The sequence below is a fragment of the Planococcus citri genome, chromosome 4, assembly GCF_950023065.1.
Source record: "Planococcus citri chromosome 4, ihPlaCitr1.1, whole genome shotgun sequence".
NCBI classification, from domain to species: Eukaryota; Metazoa; Arthropoda; class Insecta; order Hemiptera; family Pseudococcidae; genus Planococcus; species Planococcus citri.
Window position 1 is genome coordinate 3,316,029 of NC_088680.1, and position 11,526 is coordinate 3,327,554.

At 34.6% G+C, this 11,526-nt stretch overlaps 2 protein-coding genes across 2 annotated transcripts; one reads left to right on the forward strand and one right to left on the reverse strand.

Annotated features, from left to right (window-relative positions):
• Positions 1–234: 234 nt before the first annotated feature.
• LOC135843482 (uncharacterized) lies at positions 235–1,470 on the forward strand. Its single transcript, XM_065361396.1, has one exon. It carries the CDS (start codon positions 235–237, stop codon positions 1,468–1,470), a length of 1,236 nt encoding a protein of 411 aa, XP_065217468.1.
• Positions 1,471–6,475: 5,005 nt separating this feature from the next.
• On the reverse strand, positions 6,476–9,534 carry LOC135843989 (uncharacterized). The gene is made up of 2 exons (XM_065362062.1): positions 8,868–9,534; positions 6,476–8,762 (listed from the first exon to the last, which is right to left on the reverse strand). The coding sequence occupies exons 1-2, from the start codon at positions 9,177–9,179 to the stop codon at positions 6,501–6,503; spliced, it is 2,574 nt and encodes an 857-aa protein (XP_065218134.1). The 5' UTR covers positions 9,180–9,534; the 3' UTR covers positions 6,476–6,500.
• Between the last annotated feature and the right edge of the window lie 1,992 nt (positions 9,535–11,526).

Consider the following 11,526-nt stretch of genomic DNA (forward strand, 5'->3'; position numbering starts at 1 on the left):
TACTAAATACATCACAGATGTCACTTTTGAGAAATTCCGTTCAATGTGTAACAATTGTTGGCGTGAACAGTTTGGTTTTCTGGTTATTGATGTTGAGAGTGATGAATGCAAGTATAAAAAGAAGTTTGAAGAAAGTATAAATACCTGAGACCTAATTTGATAAGGTATACAGGAAATTGGTTCAAAAAAACTATACATAGAGGTACCTAACACTGATAAGTTATTATCATTACTATGGCACCTGCTAATGAAAATTATGACAATTTCTTCGAACGTTATGATTTTTATGACTATAGACCTCCTTCATCTGAGAACATTAACCAACCAGGTGGGGAGATTCCCATTACAGTTTATAATGAAGATATCATTACTTTACCTTGTGAAAGTAGACTTGTGTTTACTGGTCAAATCAGTGTAAATACAGTAGCCACCGATGGTACTGCTACAGCTGTCACCAACATCGATACAAGTAAAATTGATTTTGATCTGAATGGTATTTTACATCGATTTGAATTCATTGAATACAAAGTTGGCGAACATAAAGTTGATGATATTCGTAAACCAGGTATTTCAACAACTATGAAAGGTCTTGCTTCATTCAGACCAAATATGGCTCAAAGTCTTTCTGGTTGGAATATTTATCAAGGAGCAAAAAGTCTGATCAATAGTTCGGGGTACTTTACAATTATTAAACCTCTTTCTGAATTGATGGGTTGTTTTGAAGATTATCGTAAATGTCTTGTTCGTGTACCTCAAACATTGATTTTTCATATCAGTACATCGTCTGACAATAATTGTTTTTACTCAAAGGAGGGTACAAAATACCAAGTTTCTTTCAAATTCACAGACATTATTTGGCGTATGCGCCACATAAAACTGAGAATTGATAAAGAAGCCAAACTTCGCAAAGAAGTGTTGACCAGTACAAATTATACAATGCATTTCCGTCACTGGTTGTATCAAAGCACAACTATACCTGTTGGGACTACAGAATACACGTGGGATGTTCCCGTTTCTCATTCTAAAGTTAAGTATGCTATAATAGCTTTCCAAAAAGATGTAGTGGGGAAACTTGACAAACAAATGGGCAGATTTGACTTACTCAATGTTGAAAATGTGCAGTTGGAAATCAACAATTACTTGCTGTATCCAAAGGATCGTTTGAACCTTAAGTATGCAGAAAATAAATGTGGTAATATTTTTGAAATGTTCAAAGCATTCCCCAAATCCTACTACAATCGACCAGAAGAAGATCCAGTCTGTGATTACATCACATTCCTAACAGATTTTCCAATGATCATTATTGACTGTTCTCATCAACCTGAAGTGATCAAAGATTCGTTGATAAATACAAAAATTCATTTCAATTTTCGAAGTGATGGTTTTCCTGACAAAGGAATGGTACACCTACTCATGATTATGGATTGTAAAGCAGTTTACAATCCTCTAAACAACCAAGTTATCACATAGAATTGACGAATGAAGTTTTTTTGATATTTTATTTTTTAAGATGGCATTTCAGATTTCATTGACTGAAACTTCTTCAATTTTTGATTTTGAATATGCAGATGGTATCAAGTTGAATGGACCTTACGAGGTCTGTTTGAAAAGTTTTGTGACTTATAACAACATACCCAACATATCGGAAGCGAATAACAATATAACTTTTGTGGATGTGGATGTGGATAAGGATAATGAAATTCCTCAGGCTGAGTTTATAGAGATCAGAGACACAAACAATAATATTGTCAATGCCAATGCTGAAAGTCTCACTTATGACCTTCCAAAAAAGACAAAAGGAGTATATCCCTTTACTGTACCCACTGGTACATATGAGATTCAAGATATCGTTAAATATATTGAAAATTTGGATAAAATTAAAAACACCGGCACCTTCTTGAGGTTGAATAAGAACACTTTCAAAATGGAAATCAAAAGTCCTTTGCATATTGATTTCAGAGCTGCAAAGTCAATTGGTCGAACATTGGGCTTTAGTCCTAGACTTTTGGCTCCCAATGAACTGCATCGTTCAGATTTACCTGTGCAGATTTTTACTGTGCACACCATCAAAGTGAAATGCAATTTGATTAAATGCAATGTTGATAATCTGAAACGTAATGACAATACACTTTATGAATTCCAGTTGAAAGTTGAAAGTGGTGAGAAAATCATTGAAAGACCAATTACGTTGTGTTATTATCCTATTGTGAGACGAGATAGCATTTATCAGCTGCATTTGAGAGTTGTTGATCAAAATGATAGGTTGGTTGATTTTCAAGGTGAACAAATTGCAATTACTTTGGGTTTCCAACCAACTAGATGAAAAACGTTAAATAGAGGTTAGGAGCCTGTTGATATTCTAATTATTACAATGGATGATAAAACAATCAGAGATTATTTGGAATCTGGTAGAGCTTTGAAACAAAAGTTCGAAGAAATGAAATTTGGTAAACTAACCAAACGTATTCAGTTAGAAGAAAGGTTCAAACCAATTACAGAATCCTTGCAAACTTTGAATAAAAATATGACAAAGTCTATACAAGTGCAGGGAGACAAAGGTATTCCTTTCATTTTGAATGACTTATTAAAACCTGGTAAAAATATTGATAAGCACTTTGGTGTAAGAATTGAAAATAGAGGTTTATTTGTTGGTAATTCCCAATTAACAATCACACCTGATAATAATGTTCTTTTGGAATCTGATCAAAGCTTGTATAAAGGTACTCCTGGTCTTTGGGAATTACTCACTGCTGAAAATCCTCAACATTATGATGCTAGAGATTTGAGCAATTATGAACAAATTGTGTTACGTTCTTATGCTTACAGGCGTAAAAATGATAGACATAGCCCATACTATAAAGCTACAAATACTAACAAGTATAGAACTTTAATCAGGCCAATGCTAGTGAAGTACCACATTATTAAACAACAACAACAACCTCTGTCTGTAATAAAAGAAACTGAAACTGACGATGAAGATGATGAATTCTATGATACCTCATTTTATGAGGATGAAGATCTTAAAAAAGGTTCTGGATTGCGTAAGTTTAATACAGGGCAACCTGTGGAGTATGTTCATTGGAATACTGTTGATGAATTAGTTGAAAGACTGTGTCATTTGTGGGGTGAAATACAATCGGGCAACACAAATCCTATTTTACTCAATGAAATAGTCAACATTATTCAGGAATTCAAAGAACTTTGAAAAACGTTATATAGACTTATGAACAGAAGAAAATTCATTACTTGAAAATGGATTATCGTTATCAAAGATATCTAAGATGCATGGAGGTAATGCCTGAGCCAGCAGGTACTTCTAGTCCTACTTATGGCAGAGGTATTATTAATTCTATGATTAATAATTTACCATTTGAAATGCATATGCCGGGCTACAATTATTTAGGTCCAGGTACCAAGCTTGAAAAGAGATTGAATGCAGGCAGCCAACCAATAAATAAACTTGATGAATTGGCTATGAATCATGATATAGCTTATTCTAAATCTAAAAATTTGGATGATCGTCATGCTGCTGATTATGATTTACAAGAAGGAGCTTGGAATAGGGTGTTGGCTGATGATGCTGGTTTTGGTGAAAAAGCAGTAGCATGGTTAACAACTAATGCCATGAAAGCTAAAAGAGCTTTAGGTGCTGGCTTGCTAACAAAGTACCCTGTATCTCTGGAACCAGCAGAGCAAGAAAAACTTGCAGCAGCTATACAGGCACAGAAAGGTGTTTCCTTAAAAGTTAGTACTATACGTACCAAAGAATCTGTGATGAGTGAGTCCTACTTACCACTAACAAAAAGTCAGATTGCAAATCTTAAAAAAGGTGGTAGTGGTAAGAAAACCATTAGATTATCAGCTGCTCAGGTTGAAAAGGTCAAGTCTGGAGGTTACCTTAAAACAATGCTTCAGTATGGTCCTGCAGCCATAGGTGCTGTTTCTGCTCTTGTTGATCTTTTCAAAAGTAAGGAAAAAGATGGCAAAGGTGTTTACATCAACAAGAAACCTAGAGGTTCAGGAGTTTACATTAATAAAAAACCAAAAAGTGGTGAAGGTGTTTACATTAACAAGAAACCTAAAGGTAATGGTCTTTTGGATGAACTTCTAAAAAAAAAAAGCTACTCCATTGAATAATTTGGAATTGACAGAGTATGCCATTCAACTGAAAATACCTTTCTTTAGAGGTGTATTCATGCGTGATAAGTTACCAACAAAAATTTTAAAAAATGAATCTGCTATTGTGAATTTAGATTCAAGCTCTGGTCCAGGTACTCATTGGGTTGCATATGTGAAACGTGGTCAAAATGTAGAATATTATGACTCTTTTGGTGTTGCCCCACCAGCTGAACTACTTATTTACTTTGGAAAGAAAGCCAAGGTAATTTATAATTATGAGCAAGATCAAAAATTAAGTCAAGTCATTTGTGGTCATTTGTGTTTGAAGTTTCTGCATAAATACATATGATTTCGAAACTTTGATATTTGAAAAATGGATTTAGCTCTTGAATTGCACAAACCTGTGATTAAAAAATTCAAAACTCGCCAAATCATCACCAAAGGTATTGATCACATTTGGCAAGCTGATTTATTGATCATGTCTCAGTATAAAAAAGAAAATGATGGCTACACCAATATTCTGAATGTTATAGACTGTTTCAGCAAGTATGCTTGGTGTATACCTCTGAAATCAAAATCTGCAAAAGATGTTACTGAAGCATTTCGTAAGATACTGGAGTCCAAAAGACCTAATCGAAAACCTGAATTGCTGCATGTTGATCGTGGTAAAGAATTTGTAAATTCTACTTTCAAAAAATTGTTGAAGGAATACAACATTACCATGTACCATACATTCACTGAGATCAAAGCAGCCATGGTAGAAAGATTCAACAGAACGCTGAATGAGAAAATGAAGCTACATTTTGAAGTCAACCAAAATCATCATTGGATAAAAATTCTACCAAAGCTTGTTACTGAGTACAATAAACACGATATACATAGATCTATTGGTATGACTCCTGCATCTATAAACCATAAGACAGAGCCAGAAGTTTATCAACGATTATATGGCATTGAAAAATTCAAATTGCCAAAAGCTACATTTAAAATAGGTGACCGTGTTAGAATTATTGCATACAGATATACATTTACAAATAAGTACTCAAGAAGGTGGACAAAAGAAATTTTTGTGGTTGATAAAGTACACTACACAGTTCCCATAACATACACTATTAAAGCTTTGGATGGTGAAATGATTAGTGGAAAGTTTTATAAACAAGAATTGCAGAGAACCAAATTTTGAAAATTGAGTACAGTAGTATACTGCTAACTCATTTGAACTCATCAAAGCCGTCCTTCTTAGGGCTTCACCAAAAAACATGAAAATCTTGAAAATATAAAAAAATATTAGTCTTAAGTTTAGTTTAGTTAGGTTAGATATTCATATCCTAAATTGAAAAAAAAAAAAAAAAAAACATAAAAATCTCGAAAATATAAAAAAAAAGTATTAGTCTTAAGTTTAGTTTTAGTTAGTTTGGTTATTCATATCCTGAATTTTTAAAAAAATGAAAAATGTATTAGCCTTAGGTTTAGTTTCATGTTCTCAGTTAGGTTAGGTTCAAATTATTAGCCTACACTCAAAAAAATAATTCTTAAGTTCAGTTTTAGTTTCACTATTCATCTTGTTTGGTTAGGTTTGAATACAGAGAAAAAAATATTAGCTTCAGTTAAGGTGATCTGCAATAAGGCTAGACCATAGAGTCCGAACGGCTCCCAAACATGTTTGTTGGCTTTGCGTAGTGTTATCTATCGATGGACTTGTATTTTTTTTCAAATTTAATTTATTTTTCCCTTTCCACAATCTTTTTCAACTTTCTGTATGGTGTGAGAAATGAGAATTGTGAGATGAATTCAACATATTTTAATAATGCACAACGATTATCGAATACAATATGAAATAAATGATTAAAAATTTATTGAATAAAGTTTCAATTTAATAAGGAAAAAATCAAATAATTCTTATTTAATAGCATTTAAACACAAACAAAAAACAACGAAAAACTTACAAAATTATCGGGAACAAAAAGTACCTTACTGAAATTGAATTTTATTCATCACCACGTAATGGTAATCCGAGAAAATTAAAGCACCAACAGTACCGAACTAGAATTAAGGAGTAAGAGTAATGTAAAATATAAAAACTAGGTATTTCGTAATTCTTCTACGAATAATGGAATACGTATTGAAAACATAAAATAAAGATTACAATAAAAATAAGAAAAACTGAAAAAATCACCATATAACTGGAAAAAACTTTGAACAATCAATACCTATCACAAAGTAAGTACTTCAAACTAGATCCATAAGTGACTAAAACATTATTTTATAACCTTAAATACTACAAAACATTCGATTAGGTATCGCCTAATATTACAAAATTAAAATAAAAATAACAAAAAAGTAGGTACTTTATTTGGTTTTTTTGAAAAAGACACTTATCTTTAGGTTTCTTTTGGTTTCTTTGAAGAAGGCACTTTTCTCTTTGGGTTTTCTTTTGGTTTCTTTGAAGAAGGCACTTTTCCCTTTGGGTTTTCTAAAGAAAAATTTGGCTCTTGTGCCGGTAGCTCTGGAGCTGGTAGCTCTTCTGGTACAGGAATTGGTTTTGGCGTTGGCAAAATCAGTTCATTGCAAATCGCGTCTTTACATAACGAAGATGGTTTACTTTGTTTATTTTTCTTAGTCTTCTCTTTTTTTTTAGTAGAAAATAAACGTTTCTGAGGAGTTAATTGGAGACTTTTTTTAGATTTTATAACAATACCACGTTTCCTTTTCGATTCGGCAGCTCTTGATGCACACTTTGAGGGAGAAAATGACTTAAAGTCCTGACATTCGAGTTTTAACACCATTTTTTTCATTTCCTTCAAAAAAAAGCGGCGAGAATCATCATCCTTACATAATGCTCTTCCTTTAGCATAATATTCATCCACGGCATTCAAATCATCAGCAACTTTCAATTCGTTGAAAATAGTAGCATTTATTTTATCATTAGATTCACCAGTGCTGGGGTGGACATCATTTACACTCTGGGAATCCAATGGAGCAATATTGGAATGAGAGTTATTCATCTGGTGCTGAATTACGTGATGTATATGTTTACACATGTTAAACTTGATTGCATTATCAACGCAAGTGCACACGTACTGGTGAATGCATGTATTCGAGCAATCATTACACACAAGTTTACAAGACTGATGAACTGGCTCTGGATTTTTTGATACTTCGTAATTTGACTCTCCGGATGAAGCAGCGACAAGGTATATTCGAGGTCCATTGGGATCAGCTGTAGAATTCGTTTCTGTGATAAGGTTCTGCATTTTTTTAGACGTTGAGTGTCTTTTGCGTACACATCTCAACTTGTATGAAATTTTTCCTTTATTCTCAACAATGACTCTATTGAATAACTTGTTCCTAGTGAACCGCATCAAAAAGAATAAACTTTTATCTAGGCGTCCAACTTTTCTTCCTTTTAAGTATACGTACTTGAAGGTACCATGCATACGTTCTAAGTGATTGTTAGTGTTGATACCTGCACCAATACGATAACAATACGCCCATTTCTTGTAGTTAGAATAGTAATGAGATTCGAAATACTTTCCATATTCCAAAGTACTTTCATCTGCCTTCAAGGTGTTCACAGCTTCTTCAAGTAACAAAGTAAATTTATTCTGATCTAACTCCTCCATCAATGTCTTGACCACCTGGTAAGCGAAAGTTTTTTTTTCTCCGGTAGCATCGTTGGTTATTTTAGTAAGATTTTTCTGCCAGGCGTTATCAACGTGCCAAGCACAATATAATTGATATTCTGGAGTACCCATAATTGCATTCCACGCATTTGAGAATTGATTGGCCATGTCAGACATGAAAACTTTACAAGTTATCTGACCACAGAAACTTCGAATCACGGAAAAATAAATCTTCATTATCTGTTCATCTTCACGATTAGTTACCATAAATGAACAAGGAAACCCTTCCCTTATATCATCGAGAACAAGTAGAGTGAATAATTGAAAATCGTAACTCATTCCATGGGTTCCATCTATTGAAATAACATCGTTTCCATAATGCTGTAGCATTTCAATTTGAGGTTTATTCATAAGAATTAATACAAAATCGTCACTTTTGAGTTCTGGGTAAGTTTCATCGATAACATCTTGAGGTTTGTAGTATAAAATTGAAGAACCACCATTCGATTCTCTCAACTCTTGTACAAATTTATACACACTTGCCGCATCGTTGCTATCTTTTTGATATTCAGCTGTTATTCCGAATTCTTTAGAAATATTGTAGATATCCATAGTAGTTAGCAAATGAATTCTTTCAAATTCATTTGAAGTGACATTATTTCTTACTTCATCAATAATTGCTTCTGGCGGCACATGATCGAGTAATTTTGCTGCCACTTTTTGTTTTGTTTTGGGTGATAGAGTAATGTGACAAAGTTCATTTTCATGTCCAACATGAGTTTTACAAAATTCAACCTGAATCGGATAGCTGGAGTTACTCGGATCTTTAAATACTTTGATTTGAGCTGGACAATATGCTCCAATTCGTTTAGATCCTTGCGTTTTTAAATGACGTTTATTTTTACCTTTTGATTCAAAATTGCCAGCTCTATGACAGTAATAATGTGTTATACCATTTCTTTCGCCACAAAGAAGAACATATTTGCAAACAGACTCCTTTTCGATTTCATATTTCCATTCCTACGATGCGAAACAGATCAATTCAAAGAGAATTAATTTTCAAACACATTAGATAATAGTTTTATGTGTTTTAGATAATTTTTTTTATCATGAAATGTGATTTACCTTGAAAGAATTTTCACCGGCGAATTTCAGTGATTCAGTTTCTAGTTGTAATTCGTGAGTTTGTCCATAATGTTCGCGAATTGCAGTTGGCGAACCTCCGAATTCGCATAGAGCGCATTTCCACTTATTTTTTGGCTGGGATTCAACGGCAACATTATGGATTTTACGTTGGTGCCGGTTTAAATTTGATTGCCTTGAAAATTCAATTCCACATGTTTCACAGATGACATACATGCTGGAGTGAAAAAAGGCTGAAGAAAAAAAAACGGTACATTGAAAAACAGACACTCGTAAAAATCTGATGATATCCATTTTAGTTTTCTTCGTGTACTCACCATCATATAAAATCAAAATAAGAGCAGAAATTCACAGCATTTGATGAAATACATTCGTAAAAGTGTGCATAAAAGTGAAAGTGAAAGAACATCAAGTCGGCAAGAAAGGAATGAATTCGGCGATATATCGGTATCACATTTATTTCACACTGTTATTTATTCATTTTTGAAAAAAAATACTGACTGTTTTGGAGAAATATCATGCATAAAAGGTTCGAAATTCTTAAATTATTCGTGTCTGATAGTGGAATTTTGAAAAAAAATACAAGTCCGCCGATTGATAACACAGTGAATGTAAACAAATATTTCCGGGAGCCGTTCGGACTCTATGGTCTAGCTGCAATAAGAAGTTCCATGACTGGGCTAACCTCACTTACAAATGCTGAGTGCGCATCTGGTGGAAGAGTGGGGGTTGCTCTGAAAAAAACTATAAATACTGTTGTAGTTCAGCTAGGAGCTCATTATTCTCTTACCTCTCTTACAAGATGGATAATTCTGATGAATCTATCAAGAAGGATATTATTCCTAGTATATTTGACTTGAAACTTGAAGAATGTGAAGTTGTAATATGTACGTTTATAAAGCCAAAGTGGAATGCAAAAGAAATTCACATAGACACTAAAGAGTATGGCTTGCTTAAGTTACCACCAGCTAGGAAAACAATTACAAAAAGAAGAATTGATTTTTGGAATAAGATTTGCGGGGGTATACGTGTCCGCAGTCGTAGATGCGCCGGAACGCGTCACCGGCATTCGTAAACGTAGTCGCGAGCGCGAGGTAAATAAAAAGGCCGAGGCTAACGTTAAGAGCCTTTATTCGTTCATGTGTACACGTTGACGACAATATACAGACTAACTTAGCACACTAAAATGTGTAGTGAATATTTGCATACTCATAGAGCAAGCTATGAGAGAAAGGAGCGTGAGGATCGCAACAGAAGGTTGCGGGGTAAGGCGAGTGACGAGAAAAAGGCAGGATAACAGGACTGGTTTGTAAAAGAAGCAAGCAACAGCGTATGCGGCGGCGCGAGCATCGCTATAGCTGCTTAGGTATGCAACGAACATCTATATGGTCTCTACAATGAGAACCAGGATGATGAGAAGGAGTGCAAGTGCGTCAACAGCGACGACACGAGCATACGAGGATGCGAGAAGGATGACGACGACTACGAGGTATGCGGATGATAGCTATGATCACCGCAGTACCCCCCCTTTAGAAAGGACTTAGGGAAAAAGTTAAAAATAAGTCTAACAATAAGTATAAATAAAATAGGTTCGAAAATAAATGCTAACAATAGGTATTAATACATTCGACAAAAAATACAGAAAGATACAAAAATGCAAAATAGCTTAAGTACACAGGTGCTATTCTAAACATGGCAACAATGCAAATACCTTAAACATGGAGACAACTTATGTAGTCACTAAAAATAACACAAGGTATTTCTAAAGAAATATTCAAACTATACAAATTACAAAAGTACCTGGGCTGATGCATAGAGAGACGTTAACATATGTGTATTGTCTCTCTATATGTTTTGTTATCGAAAATGTGACTCTGAGTAATGATGAAATAACGTTTAAGGAGACGAAAAGTTGAACCTGACTGTGGGTTTACTTAATCTACCTGAACGTGTGTAGATTGGCGTAGGAGTGGCGGCCGGTGCTAATACAGCAGGTGGCGAAGAATTAAGTGAAATGTTTGGCTTTAGCCTGTCAACGTAGATGTTGACTCTCTTGCCATTTCGTTCTATTGTAAAATATTTATCCGTTTTTTGCAATACTTTAAACGGACCAGTGTAAGGTGGTGTAAACGATGGCCTTACACGATCGTCACGAACAAATACGTGCAAACAAGAGTGTAGGTTTTCAGGTATGTATGACTTCTTTGCTGTGTCGTGATGACGAATTTCTTTAAAGCATTTCACTGCTTCTGAGATGCGTTCAAGAATTTCGTGTCGATGAGACGACTGTGTGTTTGTGAAAAAGTCGCCAGGCAGACGGAGTTGCTGTCCATACAATGCGTCGGCCGGACAATAGTCCGAGTCAGCATTGACACATGAACGTAATGCCAGCAAGATTAATGGGAGATGATCTGACCAGTGTACTGAGTCACCGGAAGCCGTTATCGCCGTTTTCAACGTGCGATGGAAATTCTCAATCAAGCCATTTGCTTGAGGATGGTAAGCTGTAGTACGTATTCGATTTATTCCAAAATATTTCAAAACGTTTTGTAGCAGTTCGGATTCGAATTGAGTACCTTGGTCCGTAGTGATAGTAACAGGAGCACCATAGCGTGAGATCCATGTCTCTACTAGGGCTTTA

Coding starts and splice junctions, on each gene's coding strand:
- LOC135843482 (XM_065361396.1), top strand. CDS start 235: ATGGCACCTGCTAATGAAAATTATGACAATTTCTTCGAACGTTATGAT.
- LOC135843989 (XM_065362062.1), bottom strand. CDS start 9,179: ATGGATATCATCAGATTTTTACGAGTGTCTGTTTTTCAATGTACCGTT. Junction 8,763..8,867: donor CCGGTGAAAATTCTTTCAAG/GTAAATCACATT, acceptor TTCGCATCGTAG/GAATGGAAATATGAAATCGA.